Raw genomic sequence first — 18,841 nt, 5'->3', positions numbered from 1 at the left:
GACAATAATATCATATTAGAAGAATCAATCAATAAAAAACAAAATACTTCTATTTCCCAAATGCAGAGCAACATTCTTCTGGAGCCTACTAGGGAACAAGTTGCAAAGAGTTTCCTTCCTCCTATAAATATTATGGGATAATTTTCTCTTGTGGAGACTGTTTTTGGAATCTACTCTGTACAGTCATGATAGCAATCTATGAACTTGTTTGTTTCAATGTGGACTTTCATTAGAACCTTTAATTAAGGCTTAAAAGGGTAAGATTTGGTACATTTTGCCCTTTATGGGAACGACATAGATGGCCTAACATCATTCCCCCTTCAGTCTGGTAGGAAAATGTCTCAAACCTGATTTAGGTCTTACTCCAGGGTCAATAATCTCTTCAAAAAGGTTTGAATTGTTGGCTTTAAAGTCTATGGCAGGAATTTGGCCACTGCCTGTCTTACTTGAATCATATTGAGTCTTGTACAATTTCAGACTAGCATTTGTGGGATCTTAAAGAAAGCAATCATTTTTGGTGGTCTCTGTTAAACACTCTGAATGATTTGTTCAGGAGAGAGTAAAACAGGAGCTTTGTGAACGATAAATGGATGTTTCCTTCAAAAACCCTTTTGAGAAATTTTATGGGAGATTCTTGAGTTTCTGTTCAAGCAATCTTTCAATATACGTTCTTAAATATTACCTTTGAACACTTTCTTGATTGTGCTAATTCAAAGAGATGTTACAATTTGAAATTAATACCAGCTGGCAAGTTAAGAATCTGATGATGGCTTGAAAGATAATAATTGCAAAAGCATATGTGGATAGAAATAAATAACAATGTGTACCTGTTGCATTGACATGTATGTTGTTTCATCATTTTAGAATACAATGTTTCCACCTAATATTTTTATATTTCAAGACACTTTTATACATGTTGCTAAATGTGAAAAGTTGTAAGATTGGTACTGCCTTGTACCGCTTTCTGAACCCAATTACGTTTGCTGAACTATGAAGTAAACAATAATACATATGAGCAGATATTTAAACATGCTTTTGTCATTGCTTTTTTTATTGTGAATTGGTGTAGAAGGTCTTATTTGAGATCCTTTAATATTAAGGTACTTTAATATTATTGTAAAATAATGTTCAAATTCTATTTCTTGAGAATGTTTAGATCCCATTTGATACTTTCATAATTTATATGAAATCTAGACTTTTAATGTCACTAAACTATCAGGAGAGGGGTATTTGTTTATATTAAACCAAAACTTGGTTTTGTTATGGTATGAATTTGAATTTGAATTTTAAAATATTTATAGAGCGCTCTTATACCGGGTCGGTTTCATGGCGCTGGATAGCCGAGGGTCAGTGAGAGGCGGGCTAAACTACAGCGGATCTGGAGAACAGCAAGGTCTTCAATTGCTTACGGAATTCCAAATAAGAGGGAGACATCCTGAGAGCGAGTGGAAGTGAGTTCCAAAAAGATGGAGCCAGCACTGCAAATCTCGCTCCCCCGGCCTTTTGTTTCCTGAAGCGTGGAACTGACAGGAGGGCCAGATGAGAGGAGCGAAGTTCTCTGGACGGGAGATAAGGGGAGATGGCTTCGCACAAGAAGGCGGGGGCGGTCCCAGCTCTAGCCTGGTAGGTGATGCATCCCAGCTTGAAGAGCGCCCGCTCCCTCACGGGAAGCCAGTGGAGGGACTGCAGCAAAGGGGTCGTATGATTGAACCTGGAAAGCCCAAAAATCAGGCGGGCCGCCTGATTTTGAATCAGTTGGAGTCGGCGGATGAGATAAGCCGGTGCACCGTTCAAGATAACGTTCCCATAGTCAAGGCGCGAGAGCACCATGGCCATGAGAATGAGTTTGAGTGCGGAGGCAGAAAAAAAACGTGAAACCCTCCGGATAATCCGGAGGGAGAAAAAACAAGCAGACACAACAGAACTGGTCTGAGTATGGAGGGTGAGCAATGGATTGATGAAAATACCCAGAGTTTTGACTTTGGGAGCTGGGAGAGGGGGAGGACCAAGTGAATGGGGCCAGAAGGAAGGGGACCAGGGACTGCAACCACCCCCCGTCAGGACCAGTTCGGTCTTGTCCGGGTTTAATTTGAGGTGGTTGCAGTTCATCCACCCTTGGATAAAAAGCATAACCTTCTGGAAATTGGAAGAAGAGGCAGGGGAAGACGAAAGGTTAAAAATGAGTTGGAGGTCATCGGCGTAATTAAACAGCGAGACCTCCATCTGCTGTAAAGAAAAAATGAGGGGTGAGATGTATAAATTAAATAGTAAAGGGGATAGGGAGGAGCCTTGTGGGACTCCACAGGTCACCCTCCTTGGAGGGGCCGTGAAGTTAGCAAGATGTACGGCCTGCTCCCTGTCGGTCAGAAAGGAGCGGAGCCAGGCGAAGGCCGTGCCCCCAATGCCCGCCGCTTGGACACGGGTTAACAAGATATCGTGGTCCACCGTGTCGAACGCGGCGGACAGATCTAACAGGACTAGGGCCTGTGGTCGGCCGGTGTCAATCCCCTCCCTTAATTGATCCATCACCGACACCACTACCTTCTCGGTCGAATGCAGCGGGCGAAAGCCCGCCTGACGGGCGGAGAGGCAGCCCGTAGATTCGACAAAGGAACTGAGAGACCTGGTGACATGAGCCTCTGAGACCTTCGCGAGGAAAGGGAGAAGGGAGATAGGGCGGTAGTTGGAGGGCAGGGAGGGGTCCGCCCCTGCCTTTTTCAAGATAGGGATGATGACTGCCGACTTGTGAGCAAGGGGGACAGTGCCAGTGCTGAGGGAGTGGTTAATGAGAGTAAGGGGAGGAGAATGACAGTAGGAGAAGAGCTCTTTTAGAGCGAATGCAGGGCCAATGTCCTGAGGGGAGCCCGATTTGATCCGGGCCAGGAGGGGGAGTAGGGAATTTCGGGTGAGGAGGGGAAACTGAGTGAGTGCGGGAATAGGGAGATTAGGGGAGGCGAAGGGAGGTGTCGGAGGCAAGGGGGGGATATTGGCCTTGATAAGGGCAATCTTCTCGAAAAAATAAGAATTGAGGGAGTTACAAAGGGTTTGAGATGGGGGGATTTTAGGGGTCGCCCTGTCGGAAGCGGCAAGCTCATGAACAGTGGCGAAGATCTCCTTTGGTTGGTTATCTGCTGTCAGGATTCTACCGGAAAAATACTCCATTTTGGCTTTTAGTATATCATGTTTATACTCTTTCAAAGACAAACAATAGTTTGCTTTGAGAAGGGGACAGTAGGCACGACGCCAAGCGCGTTCGGCTCTGCGAGTGGCGAGCTTTTTGTCCCTTAAGACAGGGGTACACCATCGATTGGCCGCATGGGCCCGTTTAATGGCCACTCTCTTAAGGGGGACGGTGGAGTTGCACGCCTTAAACAGCCAGTTGTTTCTGGCAGAGAGCTGAGTAGGCAGGGAAAGGTCGTTTAGCTCCGGACTGGTTGCCGCAAGAGAGGAGCAGACCGCGGGGAGGACCGCCTTATCCCACTTTCTGGCCCAGATGTTTTTGGGCAGGGGGGGTTTGGGCGGCCGTCCGAGGTCGGCGGTAAAGGAAATGAGGGAGTGGTCTGACCAGGAACACGGAGAAATGATTGGGAGATCCATGGGAATGTTAAATGACCAGATTTGGTCAAGTTGGTGACCTTTGATGTGAGTGGCCGTACTGAGCTGAGGGAGGAAGTTTAGGCTGGTGAGCAAAGCCGTAAACTCCTTAGATCTTAAGTCTTCAGCTTGGTCGTTCGGCCAATAGTTCAGATCTCCGAGTAATAGCATAGCGGAGTTGTTCACCACGAGAGTGGCCCAAAGGTCCTCAACAGCAGGTAAGAAGTCAGGGGTGGGCTGAGGCGGACGGTAAAGGAGTACACAAGTTAAAGGTACCCCAAAAGAAATAGAGCGGACTACTAAGCAGTCCACAGCCGGGATCACAGGGGACGGTAGGGTTTGGAAGAGGAAGTCCGTGCGGGTGATTAGGGCCACACCCCCCCCAGTCTTCCCCCCTATGCGGTCCCTCCTGATGGCCGAGTAAGTAGGAGGCAGAATGGACAACAGGCTAACAGGTATGAAAGTTACCATTCAAGTATCATCGATTAGGCAATGTCTGGGACAAAAGAATTTGTCCACATGGCCTCCTTGATGTATTTCTTCATTTAATATCCCATGAGTAATACTTTTCATCTCATAATATAGAAAGAATAAGATGTTGCCATACAAGTGCTATCATCATAATGTCCATGGTAATAAAACAGGAGGTGTTCATGAGAGTAAAACAAGATTAAAAAGCTTTCAAGCTCTGGTTTACCAAATAATATTGACTAATATTAGAAAAACTGTAAAGGAATCTGATAGTATCTCCTCAGAATATGCCACTTATAAAATTCATGAAGTACTCATACCAGTGTTATCTTTAAATGCATCTGAAGAACAAAATACTGATCTGATAATGGAATGGTATGAAAGGATGTTCATGTATCTAAAGCAGTGTTTTACAAGAGAAACTTCCATATGCCATCCAACTGTAAGGACGCATGACCATTATGACTCTGAGGGCCGAACAGCAAGGAAAGCTTTAACTTTGGTATTGCGGATGGGGGAAAGCTACAATATTGGAATGCAGGGCAAACTCCAAATAGATACACAAGTTAGCCAAAGAAAACTGTAATTGTAAATACTGTAATGATTTGTTAGATGCATCCAAAGAAAATGATACAAAGGTTTTTTGACATATCATAGCCCATGGCGAACATCATCAAAAATCTAAAATTTTGATACAGCAGCAAGAGTGGGTTTATTATTTTATTGGTTTATATTGTACCGTGTATCTGGCAGAACTCGACTGATCTAATATTTCGCAATGTGAGATTTCAGATCAAACTGAAAATTTGCCAATCCAATTTACTTTGCCTGATAAACTGAAAGACATAAAAGTAAAACAAATCCTAACAAGCCTCGACAAAATTGCAGTAGATCTTTTTAGGTTTGCGCCTATTTCATGGGTGTATATATAAACAAACTGACCAACGCCACAGCATCAGGGAGTCTGGTCCCTAATAGTTGGAATGGTGGAGAGATCACTGTATGTAAAAAAGACTCTTGAACTAATCCTCAGAATTATCATCCCATCTGCTTAATAGATAATCTGTGAAAGGTATTTTCCAAACAATTACTATATAGGCTAAACTTGTGAGTGGAGGAAAATCAAATTCTTTCTCATATTCAGGCAGGCTTTAGGCCACAGATTATCATTGTAGAGCAGGTCTTTCGCTTTCTTCTTGTAAAATGGAAAACAGTTGATTTAACCCAAGGTAATCTCTATGTAGTCTTTGTTGACTTGAGGACTGCCTTTGACCTAGTGTCACAGTGCAAACTCTGGGAACTGTTATAGAAGGGGTGGGTTCTACCCCAGGATTGTTTACACTTTTAATTCAAATTCACATAAATAATTATGCTCAGGTCTGAATGGGAGCACACAGTGAACTAACAGAGATAATTAGGGTTAATAGAGGCATTCAGCAAGGTTGTGTATGTGCTCCAACACTATTCCTTTTATATATGTAAATGAATGTTGTACTTCCTGTTGGAGTGCAAAACAGATTCCCATGTATCACGGCCATAAGGTGCCAGCTCTTTTATTTGCAGATGACAAATGTTTGTTGTCTGAAACCTGAATGGACCTTAGAGTGTTGTTAGAAAAATGTAGCATGTTTTGAGGTGAATATGCATTGGAAATAATGCTTCTAAATCCAAATATATGGCCTTAAATCTTACATTTTGATAGTCCCCATTTTTAAAAAGGGCGATACAAGTAGCGCTAGTTGCTATCGCCCATTATCCTTGCTCGACTCAACGTCTAAAGTCATGGGACGAATATTTCTGGCCAGGTTAGAGCAATGGTCATATGACAATAACATTTTATCAAAGGCTCAGTATGGCTTTAGACGAGGTGTTGGTACTATAGAGCAGTGTCTGAACTTGGACCTAATAATAGGAAAACATACCCTTGCGAGGGAGGGCTCCCTTCATCTCTGCTTTGTGGATTTATAAAGCGCATTCGACTTGGTGAACCATTCAAAGCTATGGGAGACATTAAGAGGAATGGGCGCCCCGGATGATATTGTTAGTTTCCTATCACAGATTTACGCTCGGTTATCTGCAAGGATACGATATGGAATACATGGGGAATGCACGAAGCACTTTAAAATCACCCGTGGTGTAAGACAGGGCTGTACTCTTGCCCCTCTACTGTTTTCATTTTATATAAATGGTGTTGACATTTTATTACAGAACAGTGGGGTAGATGTCCCAATGATCGGTAAATGGGCCACACCCCTATTACTGTACACCGATGATGCTGTCCTGATATCCAGAACAGCAAACGGCTTACAGACCCTGATGGATAATTTTACCGGTTTTATGACGGAGAAACATTTGAAAATTAACCTGAGTAAGACGTTGGTAATGTCCTGTGGTAAAAAGAATATTAAAACTAAATCCCATTTTATCAACGGGACACTGATAGAAAGAACTGTTACATTTTCTTACTTAGGGATTCTTTTTAATAGTAAGGGTAATTGGAATAAGCACATAACCCAAAGCAAGCTGAAATTTGTGAAAATAGTGGAGGCCATTTTTAGATTCTCCCAAAAGATTGGGAACAAACCTGTTCAGGAGATTCTTAAATTGTACGGAGCGAAGTGTATTACAGGGAGCTGTTATGGGGGGGCCCTATTGGGTCAGATTGAGACTTCTCCATTACAAATCCTTGAAAACAACGTCCTAAGACGCTTGTTAGCTGTCCCTGGTGCCACACCTTCAACTATCGTGCATAGGGAAACCGGAACTCCGTATATAAATGATTTAATTAGTATGGTCGCATTAAATCTGTGGCATCGTATCTGGGATAGGGAAGAAACTCATTTTACCAGGGATATTATTTTAGATTGTATGTCTCAAGAGGGTTGTAAGAAAATTCCCTGTTTAAGCCATATTGCCAGTCTTCTAGAGGATTGCAATTTAACTGTAAATTATTTTACCTCGGGAGATGCACGACACCCTAGTAAGGCTGAATTAAAAAGGAGTTTTCTGAGTGTAAGGGCCGTCCGTAGAGATGAGGCCTCAAATTCTAAGAAAACAGTTATTTCTTACCTTGAGGGTCCCATGGTTACGGGTTTACATCCATGTCTCGTTTTTGCTACCAATGTACAACATAGATTCTACCTAACCAGATTACGATTGTGCACTTTACATTTCTTATTTGCATTTCCTAAAAGGGTTAAGTGGTGCGCCTCCATGCCGAATTGCCCGTGTGATGGCAGGTCCAAACAAAGTACCCTTCAATTTTTATTGTTTTGTAAGTTTTATATAGAAATTAGAAAAAGGTGTCTCCGTCCTATTTTTAAAACTAATAGCCTGTTTTCCTATGAAATTGCTTTTAATAATTTACGGTACTTGGAAAATATTTCAGTATGTAACGCAGTTCTCTGTTATATAACGATGGCAATGAAACAAAGGAATGAACTAGTTCACTTAGAAAGTTTGAATTATGAAGTAACGTAAGCATATTTGTTTAGCGTGGTGCTCATTTAACCCATGTAATGAATTGATGTTCTCTGATGTTTTTTAACTTCGATGTGTTTCTTTTTTAACTAAAAAAGGATTTTAGAATTTATGTATAGAATGCTTTTGTGGACAGTTTGTATGATCCGAATAAAGCTTGTTTGACTTGACTTGACTTGAAGTGCAAGTCACCCTGGATAGGTCGGAAGAACTGATAGAATGGTAAATTCTCATTATTGTGAGATTAGTGTTAGGGATGGGAAAGTGGGTGCTAAAGGGCAGGTGGCTGCAAAATGCAAGTAACACCCATAAACTCCTCGCAGGGCAAACCTGGCATACGTTTAAACGCTTGAAAATCTATGTCTTTCCAGCAATACTTGAGGGATTCTTAGTGAAACGTATAACAAATTTAGGAGTAATTCTCGACGTTTCCATGCTACCCTAAGGATTATTTTGTTTGACTTTAATTGACAATATTCCTAAATATATTTTAAGAAAAATCAATCTGTGCTACAAGAACATATGCTTGCCCTGAGAGAGTTTTGCAAAAACAATATTTCAGTACTTTACCAATTTAATTGCACACTCGGCCGGAATGAAAAAGCAGTGAGCACACACCTGTCACTCGGATGCGAAACGCCGCTTCCTGACTCTTCAGGAAAGAGCTGTTTAACGTTAGGAAGGAAGAATTCCTTTCCAGCAAAGTCAGCGAACTCTGTCTGAAACCCTGGAGGCTGCAAACTGCTGGAAGGGAAGAAACCTGCAAAATACACAGACAGCAGGGAAGTGTTACCACAACAGGATGAAAGCCATAAAATGCATCGATATGGCCTGCAATTAGATATTATCAGAGCCTGAGACCCAGTAAAGAGCGAAAATCATCATTTCATTCAGAACAGGTTTCACACTTCATTGCTTTACTTTTCACTGCTAATTATAGTGCATTTAAAAGCCCATTTCAGATCTTCGAAACAGTCAGCCACTACATTGATAAGTGCAAAATCAGAGGGCGTGACATCTCAGAGAATAATTAAATACATGCTCTTTGTGAAGAAAAAAACATTACAGTAACTTTCCCTTTACTAGATTATACAACTTTGTTAATCAATGAATGATACAATCCTAAATATTACTAAATCTGTGCGGGAATGGATTGTCCAAGCGCGCCTTATGGATTTAAAATATTTCTGGCTTTGCCAGGTAATTTAATCTCACGTTGGATCGTGTCCTAAGGCTGTTGCCTTACTTTGCATAGCAAAGGGCCTTCCATGATCCTGTTATATTTAATCTTACAACATAAGAGTGCCTCAAAACAGTTCTACAGGTTAGCAAGGGAAGGTACGCCACTAAATAACAGGGCTTTTGTAAGATTATGTTGCACCAGTTTGTTTGGGTTCCTGACCTGTATCTGAGTGGTATGTGCCCTCCGCAACGGAAGGAAAGAGTAGAAGCTTACAGTAGCAGCTGGCAGGGAACAGGGGCGGGGGAAAGGAGAACAAAATGGAATAAATAGAAAACTCCTCCGTCCTCACAGGCAGCGGTTGCCGTCTCTCCTCCGTTGCTTCGACCCGGAAGCAGGAAGCACCCAGTCTCCCAGGCTCCCCAAACCTCTTCGATGCATCGGACGGCCCCATGGTGGGCGTGTGGGGAGTGCGGTTAGGATGGTGGGGGGGGGGCGTCCGAACCGCACTTGCATCAATTGTTTCAGCACTGCATGGGGAATTCCAGTCGCAACGAAGCGGTTAAACCAATCACAATACTCAAATGCAACATTGTGATTGGTCTGAGCACTGTGGTTCGGCACTCAGACGGGGACAGGGAGCATGGGCATGTTCCACACCAGGCTGTTTAATGCAGCATGGTGGGGAACAAGCTAAGTGCGCATGACTGTTTGGCCGTCCCTAAGCAGTCAAGTGCATTTAGTGTGCACAAACCACTCCTCCTGCTGTGCCACCAGCCCCGCCCGTTCTAAGCCAGCCTGACACTACGAAAAATAAAGTGATAATAACTATGTTATTATCACTATATTTTCCTGCTCTTAAAGCAGTGAGTCATGGCTGCTTTGCCTTAGCGGAGGAGCCGCCCCTGGAGGTGCAATTTTCAACGGTGCAGTTGGTACAGTGGCGCCAGGGCCAAGAGTTGTGAGGGGTCCATTGAACCCTGATTATAGATATATTTACAACTTAGCAGGGGAATAGAGTGCCAAGTAACATGCTTGCATTACCCCACATAACACCCCTGGGCTTTCTAGATATATAATGAGGCTATACTCAGCAGGCGGTGGTGGCAAAAGAAGAACGTAATGCAGGCCAACCAGTACCTTAAGTTCCTCCTCATTGTTTGATAGTTGAGTGTAGGAGAGTATGGCTCCTATGTGGTGAGATGTGTATTGCTCCCAGAAAGTGGACAAAGGGCTTTGGGTGTGGGGGGAGTAGTCTCCCTTGACAGGATGACCTGAATGTCCCTCCTGAGCTTCAAAGGATGTCTACACTGTCACTGGCAAATGAAGCTCATACCGAGGCCTGCCTTCATTTTGTCTCTTTAGTGAGGCTGGCTTTAAACCCAGTGGGAGGGGAGGAACTGACCAGTACTGGTTTAAGGGATTGACAAAAGATTGAACTCCACCCACAGGCTGGCACTGGACATACATGTGAACCCCACATAGCTCTTCTCAGAACACTCCTGGACCAGTGAAGAATCAGAAGAAGAACTGCCCTGCTGTCTAAAGAACATTAGGGAAGACTGGACCTGCTAGCCTTATGCTCAGGACTCCTGAAGTGACCGCAAGGGTCAGTTGTCTAACCTCCAGAGCTCTATTTTCCTGCAACTTCCCAGCTCATAAGTTCCAATTGCACCTGCCCTAGACGCTGCTGCTGGCCTCTGTTGGAGTGAGTTTTAACCTGGTAAGCATTGACTCCAGGGCTATCTCCAGGGTAAAGGAGGCATTTCAGTATTGGCACAGCAGAGCCCACACAGCGGCCTTTATAATTTGCTTGTAAACTGCACTTATAATCCAATCAATTTGATACAGGGTTGTGGTCCTGGTTTCCGAATGGGAACCTCTGGTTTCATTTAACACGGCTACGATTCAGTCTATTACACCTGAAAGTTCCTTTTCCTAGAAATATAGTCTGGGGAGAACCACTGCCTAGATGTCCGTGCAATATCACTGCCACTCAAAGCACATTGCACTTTATTGTATTTTGCACTCTGTATGCTCATGTTAGGAAGCCATTTCTGTGCCCTATTTTTTGCTCTTTTAATACGAACTTCCATAAGGAGGCTTTTGAGCAGTTGCAAATGCTGGAGAATGAGAATATTAGCATGGCAGTGGGAAATGTTGTCTGCCTTTTACTGGGAGTTAGAAAAACATATGGCTCAAGATAACTACCACATCCATATCTTATTTGTATGTTAGAATCTGACCTCATATAAAAAAAAAATGTTTTAATCTTTAGTCTGAGACCCATCAGCCCCTTTTATATATGTTTTATGCAACCTATCATAGATAAGCACCCTATGTTGTGTCTTCCTTGAAACTAACTGTATTATCCCTGCATGTGTCTTGAACCTTGAAATCCTGCTTCATTTATTTATCAAATGTTTTTTACTATCTGTACTTTTATGGCTGCAATTGGGTGAGTTTTTGTAACTGTGACTGACTGTGAGTCTTAACCCCCAAATGATACTCCTCAATTCCTGGACCCTTGATTGGTATTTAAGTGTATTCCTCCTGAATTTTCTGCCTATACAACTGATGGAGCCAAGGGTCAATATCAAACCTAGAACCGTCGATGTCAAATTGCTGGTTCTTCTTTGACCGCTTGGTTCTTTCCCACTTTGGTCGACGAGTGCCCCAGGACACTTGACCTCAGAGACCTGCCATTGCTTAGCTCCACCTCAGATCCAGCTTGCAGACTGCCCTGCTGAGGACTTGTCTAGGATGGCTTTTTCTTTATAAAAGTTTCTAAGTCAAAAGGTAAACTTCCATGAGGACGAACCTGGTCCATGTGTCTGACCGGTGATCCATCATGGTCGGCTTTAACTTCTGAGTTTCGCATGGTCCAACGCAGGCTGGCAACTTGGGCTTTTTGCCGCTATTTGTAAATTAAACTTTAAAAAGTCCTATCTCTGGTTCTACTTATTGGGTTTTTGTTGTTTTGGTGTCATTTTACAAATTAAAATATTCTCTATTTGTCTAAACTGGTTTCAGAGTTTCCTCATTATGTTTTCACTTCATTGCTCAAGTATTATTGCATAAATACTTTGCACATTTCCCCTGCATTAAGCGCTTTGTGACAATCTACCAGAGGGTTAAGTATAAGCTTATTTAGTGACTTCAGTGTTTCACCCTGACAAGGATTGAGACTATTATTTGAAGAAAGTTCTCATCCCCTCCAAATGATACTCTAATTTGCCACAGTTTTCAGCTCAGAGTATGCTCAGATATCTTGGCTACCCGAATATCAGGGAACTGTCATCTGCATTCAAGAGGTATTGAGGTTTTGTTCAGATTCAATCAATACCCTGAGGTGCTGCCAAATTCAGCCACAATTTGTTCTTTGGTCAGGCACGGCCCATGCTGAATTGGGGGAGAAGATGGCTCTGGGCTTAGCCTAAGCTGCATGTTTACCAGGAAGGCACTACACTTTTATTGTTTTGATAATCATACCCATAAGAAGCAATCTGAAGAGTAGTTTCAAACATGAACTGATGGAGTTAAGAGGCAAACCTGTCAACATCACTGGAGAGAACCCAGGAAGCCTGAAAGGAGACAAGGAGTAGAAAAAAACGGACCCTGAGTTGGGCTTTGGATAATATGGCTAGGAGGCTAGGCGTTTAGTATGCACTCATCAGTACATTGAAACTGGCTGCCAACAGCACCCTCCAGTCCACACAGGCTCGGTTATTGCATTATGTTATGTTACAAGGTTTTATACAACATATTTTCATTACTTGCATGGTCAATGAGGAACATCCACCCTTGCCTTGAATTGGAATATTTACTGGTTATGTATATACAAAAATCAACAGGAGCACACTGGTACTCCAATTAAGGTAATAGAAAACTGCTCAAGTATTACATGGATTGTTCCTTAGAGTGAACATTTTTGTCTTTAATGGGCTACATCAATAGAAATGAGAAGTAAACATAATGCACGTGTTTTAAGTTATGCCCACTATCTCAGTGGGTCATGTCAGAAAAATTAGTTAATTTAATATCTCTAAGGAACTATTCCTTTACAAACGCAAAGTAAATATGTGTTTAAAGGGGCCTGAACCACGATCAATAGGTAGATTCAGACAAAAGCTAAGCTGCTTACTTCCTGTTTGGCTACTTGATAATCGCTATGGAGGCAAATCATTTGCTCAAAATAGAAAAATGCAGGTATAACACTGGTACAAAAAATCACTTGCTACTCACTACAAGTTATATTCAGGAAAATATCACCATGCGCACACGTGTCTAAACAACAGGGTATTAGTCAAACCAACCATTCTACATCCTTAATTTATTCATTATCCATGTGTTCACTAATCAGCAGTGATAGAAACAAAGACAGCCTGATCCCTCATTCATAGTCCAGCTATATATTCGCTCATTGATTTGTGTATATGAGCTTGAAAAAAAGTCTCTGCATTATTTCGACAAATATGAAAGTCACAACATCCTTCTCCAGAACATCATTTATAAGCTGTGTCTATCAACAAAGTATCCAATAATGCAATTACTCATTGAGAGGTCTAAAACATAAATGGTGAGGTTTTTTGGGAATTGTGTATTAAATGGACTCTTTGCCAAAATCAATGCACCCTATGCTTTATAAATCTCAGTCTGAGATTGGTCGGCAGTGCCATAGGAGAGTAATCAGCTTGCATTATTTTGTTCTCATTGCTATTCATTTCAGGGCTTCATTGGCAGACTCCCATTGGTACATCATTAATAAACAGACACCTACATGTTTTCCATGCTAGTTCACAGAGATTAAGGAGAATCAATAATTCATATTGGGTGGGATCCTCTTAAGGCTGTTAGTTAAGAGTTGATGACGGTCAGATGATGGCCAGAATTTCAATGATCCTTCTCAATGTAATTAGTGATGCAATGTTAGCGCTAGAAGCCACTTTGTTTCGGGGATCTGAATTGTAACCATACACCTGTATCCCCTATTTCCCTATGTTCTGAGCACCCCGGCCCCTCACCATCCTTTTTGTTGATTTTGTAAATTTCTGCGCTTTAAACTTTTTGTTTGTTCACCACTGTATACCGTGTAAAGCGCTCTGATACCCTCACGGATCAAGTTCGCTCTATATAAAACACAAAATTAAATAAATAATAAATAAATAGGAGATTGATCCTGGGCTAGCAGCCACCATCTAAGAGACACACACTTAAGAAGTTCTATATCTGTGACAAGAGTCCTTGCATGAATTAAACGCCTACTTTCTCCTCATTAAATGTTATACTATTAAAAGGAGCTACCAGTCAATTCTGGCATAAACTATGAGTGAAACGTCCTAGATATGAAACAAGGTCTAGATGAAATGTACTTGTCGGCCGGCTCTTACTTGTATTAACATTGAAACTGTGGGTATGACATTGCTGTTGTATGCCCCTTCCAAATTGATTAGTTGTCTCTTTGTTGAGCTGAGACCCTTTTAAGCAGTCATATTCCAAGAATTTATTTTTGGAAAGCAAATGGGTTAAATATTCTCTCACATTGGTTTCGGGAGAACAAAGTGTATTTTTTTATTCCACGGTCCTATAATGTACTCTGCCTCACAACATAAAACATACTTCCATCTTTTCATTTACAAAGAATAGCAGACAGCCAAAATTAACTCTTTAGCTTCGGGCCATTGGGCATGAAGATGACTTAATAAATGTTCCCAGCCTGACCTCTCGCTCCTAGATCACAGCATATATCCAGTTTCTCCCACTAGCAAAAAGGCTGCAGCGAATGCCATAATGTTGCATATATGTGTCACCAACAGCTTCGTAAAACCGAATGAGGATTTATTTATACCAGATTCACAATGCAGCAACAGCACTCCTAGATGGATGTATGACATTACAACGCATGCTTTTACATCGCATGCCTTTACAACGCGGTTTTTACATCGCATACCTTTACAACGCATAGCGTTTTGGGGTGCTGGATAGTGAATAGTTTAATTTACTATTCTAACTCCAGTCCCCGTGGACACTAGGGAAGGTGTTGGACAGTAAATTAAACGTATTCCCTATCCTGGAGCGCCCCCCAGCGCAATGCGTTGTAATGGTTTGCGTTGTAAAAGTTGCGTCGTAAAGGCACTGCGTGGTAAAAGTTGCGTTGTAAAGGATGTTTCCCCTCTTAGATTGGTCAGGTGCATCAAAGAAAAGAACCAGGAATCAATTAAATGTTCCAATTGCTATTACATTTCACATCATTATAGGAGGACTCTCAATGATGTGCCATTAAGAAACAGACACTTCAATCCCATTCACATTTTTTTAATTAAAGGGAATCAATACTTCATATGAGGGGGGGGTGCTACCGAAGACTGTTAGTTCAGAGTTGATCAAAACATGTGTTTGAGTGAAGAAGAGACCTCATGTACTTGTAAGGTACCAGCCACTGGAGCTACCTCCCCTTTCCAGCATGATTCTAATTGAAGTTTTTTTTATTGAAGACACTATAATTAGAGAGGATCATCAGAGCTCCCAGGAGAGGGTTGTTGTTTCAAAGTGACCCCTGTTGGGTGGCCACCTTCATTTTAATTTTTTAGGGAAACAACTGTGGCAGGCTTGACCTCTAACACTGGGACACTGCCATCCAGAGCCCAGTGTATGAGGCATTACCTCTAATGCATGCCAAAATTGGCTTAAAACCTGATTAGCATATTTACTTTTTTTATAACAGCAAAGTATGTGAAACAGAAATTCACCCTTCACCCTGAAAAGTAAATGCCACTTGCAGACTACGCAAAACTAAAGGCACCTATTGTGCCATGCAAATGGTGGAAATGAAAACATGACTTCAGATCTAGTCTGCATAGCCAAACAGCAACAGCTTGAAGCCAGCTGCCCAGACCTGTCAAAACCATCCTACTGAACAGTGGAAAACCCAATTGAAAGATTAAGTCACCCCTAAGCACATCTTGTTGTCCATAAGGTAGACTGCATATTATTTAAGAGTGAAACTTGAGTAACATTAGAAATGGCATGTTCCTCCAGTGGCTAGGCCCAAAATCACATTGTCACTGGTCAGGCTGTAGTTGGCAAATAGGAAAGTCAAAGTATAGATTACACACTTCAATCTAGGACTCTTGACCTGTACCAGCTACAGATTCTATTCAAAGTCTCATTTTTATCGTTTAATAAAAATCCAAATTAATGGTAACGTCTGAATTTGATTAAATATATTGAAAATGTACATTTTAGAAAGTTACATTTACCCTACCTGAAGCTGCTGGAGACTCATTTGCATAAGCCCTCCAGCAGCTACCTAGTCTGTACTTGGCCTAAATTAGGTGTGAAAGAGGTCTGAAACTTTCCTACAGTTGCTTCTTGTGTAACACTGGGGGTGTTATGCAGTATCACCAAGAAGGCTGATTACTCATCTTTGAAACAACAGCACAGCTTTTTGAGTTTTTAGAAATAGATCACCAATATCATGTTTAAAATGATGTTAACCTAAATCTCTTTCCATTTGTATGTACTGTAAAGGTCGTTTGCTTTAATTACTATCTTATTAACATGTTTGGAAATCATTCTGTGTAAAACATACACCTAAAAAGTTATTGTATGTAACCATTCATTATCTTCCATTAAGCCATTCTTCTACACAGTATGTCCTTACAACAACATTTCTGGAATTATCAGCATCAAATACAAGTATTTAAGCTTTTCATTCACGTCGGTCATTAAGCTTTTTTTTTTTTTTTTTTTTTAAACAGATTAACCTCACCTTCTTAGGGAAATTGTTGTCTATGTACCACTGGAACTTGGCTCCAGTGCATTTTTCACAAGTGACACTGAATGACATGTCTTCATGGATGTTAACAGGCTTGCAGTTTTTCTCACACCTTAAAGAAAGTTGTAACACAATTAATTCTTATGGCATATGATAGCAGGGACAAAATTTGAGGCAAGGCTGTGCTGTTTAGGAAAAAGGCTAATACAACTGTGATATAGCACAATACATTGTCCATAATGCAAACCAAGAATAGAAGTACAGAAAGGAATATTTAAGTATTGAACTGCACCTTTTTAACAACAAATAATATTGAGAAAGGAAACAATGTTCTAGAGTCAACTGTATTGGACTCGCATTAAGTGAATAAAGAGTGACATACCTAATTTTTAGGGTCAAACGCTGTTTGGCAGTCACATACAGGCATTGTTCATCATGTCCATCTTCCTTCCCATTGCTTTTCACTGCAACCTTCAAGGTGACTGCTGCGTTTGGAGGAGGCAGGCATTCTGCAGGAATCCTCAGCTCAGGGGAGTTTGGCAGGATGTGATGTTGATCCACACATTCACTCCACCTTGGCCAACAAGACCCTAAAGAGAGATTATAGATACACTTAAACGATTCCCAGTTAGAGTAAAGGATTGTACATAAACTGTCATGACATGTGTCAGACCCGTCTGCTTCTGAGAGTCCCCTCACCACTATGATTTCTTTTGTTCCCCTGTACCTCCCAAAATTTGTCGCTTTTTATTTGTCTACCAGGACTTTTTATGTGTTGTTTCATGGGGTTAGATGTTCCTTGACGCCCAGTTGCTCACAAGGTTTGTGGCACCTATTTACAAGGCGCCTGGCCCAAACCTGTGGCATTACAAGCTGGGGTTGTCAACCTGTGTAAATGAACTTAAAATGGTGGACACCCTTTTTCCTCATGTGAAGTGACTCCCATTGGAGCCTTCATGAACCCTGGCCTTTTGAGGTTTTGGCGCCCTTTGTTTGGCGCGCATTTCTGACAGGAATTCCTTTATTTTCCTCAGGTACACAAAATGGCTGCTCTAGAACCCCAGTACGGTGGCTGTGAGTGTCCTAAATACCCCTCAAGAGTGCCTTGTCATTGTCACAGCCAGAGAAGGTTCTAGAACCTTCTGGCTCGTGCCAGTACCCCAGGGCACTGGCTATATAAGGCCCAGTCCCTGGCGGCCATTTTAGATGATGGAGATTAGTTCAGACTAGAGAAGAGATTCCAGACTTGACACCAGATTGACACCTGCCCTGTTGACCCCTGAGGTGGCTGGTAGCGCAGGCAGTAGAGCAGCAAAGGGTTGCTGGCGTTGTGTCTGACTGGCGTTCCAGTCAACTACGTGAGAAGTGACCTAGCGCCTACAGCGCCTGCCCAGCGAGTACCTCATTGCCCCCAAAGACTGTGGCCAGATTCGTGTGCCTCTCCGCCCCCCCGGTGGTGAACTGTGATCGATTTATCAAGTCGCGAGGCGAGAGCAAGTTCGCCGCGACCGCGATCGTCAGCTGTGCCCCCTTCGCGACAGGTGCCTCCAGAGGGGAGCTCGGACGTCTCCGAGCCCCACCAGCGTAGAGCGCTTCCTGCGCAGATTGAAGGTGAGGTGGTGCGCCGGGGCGGGGAAAGGCCGGCCTTCGTTGGGCGGGACTAGCGTCTCTGCCACTCCCCAGTGACCCGGGAGCTGTAGCTGTGGGCGGGAACCACCCTGAATGCGGAAGTCGGAGGGAGGTCCGTGGAGCCCCTGAGAGCCCCGTCGCTAACGAGAGGAGTGCTGTGCCCGACTGAATCGTATCTTGATTGCAGCCGATGTGAGGTGGGCCCGTTTCCTCATAGTGAATGCAGCGTTGTGAAGGAACTGTGAACCGGCATTTACTTGACTGTGCGCGAAGGTTGTGTGACCTCTCCGGCAGCCTGTTCGTCAGTCTAATGACTTTGAACTGGTGCCGCCTGTGCTCAAGTGGTGCTAAAGCCCGTAGGCGCGCATAGACTTCACCGGCAAAGCAGAGATCCTATCCCGGTGACCGCCGAGTGCAAATGATGTATTTACTGTGTTTCCTTGCCTTCTAGATATACGCGCATATGCCTTGAGTGATTATTAAAGAGTCCCAAACCTTATTTTGTGCTCAGAGAAGCCGTATACCTGGTCATTGAAAACAGCATAAACTGTAAGAGTTATCTTTCCCATTTGAAACGTATTGCAGATGTAATGATTCTAAAGTTTTTAATTGGTGGCAGCGATACCAGAAGAAACATGTGGTTGTTTATTTAAATGAACCAATATTTATTCTGATATTTATTCTGATATTTATTCTGATATTTATTCTGA

The 18,841-nt window shown here is 42.5% G+C and overlaps 1 protein-coding gene across 1 annotated transcript in view; it reads right to left on the bottom strand.

Annotated features, from left to right (window-relative positions):
• The window catches only part of LOC144798021 (polycystin-1-like protein 2), an 849,694-nt gene that overhangs the window by 609,031 nt on the left and 221,822 nt on the right, over positions 1-18,841 (bottom strand). The window contains exons 11-13 of the mRNA XM_078668807.1: positions 16,885-17,092; positions 16,497-16,614; positions 8,164-8,305 (exon numbers count right to left, since the gene is read on the bottom strand). Of these exons, the coding sequence (XP_078524933.1) occupies positions 8,164-8,305; positions 16,497-16,614; positions 16,885-17,092 (468 nt within the window). The remainder of the gene's footprint in view (positions 1-8,163; positions 8,306-16,496; positions 16,615-16,884; positions 17,093-18,841) is intronic.

The sequence above is a fragment of the Lissotriton helveticus genome, chromosome 12 (assembly GCF_964261635.1).
Source record: "Lissotriton helveticus chromosome 12, aLisHel1.1, whole genome shotgun sequence".
Lineage (NCBI taxonomy): Eukaryota > Metazoa > Chordata > Amphibia > Caudata > Salamandridae > Lissotriton > Lissotriton helveticus.
Note: the sequence above shows the minus strand (reverse complement) of the source record. Positions and strands in the feature narration are given on the sequence as shown.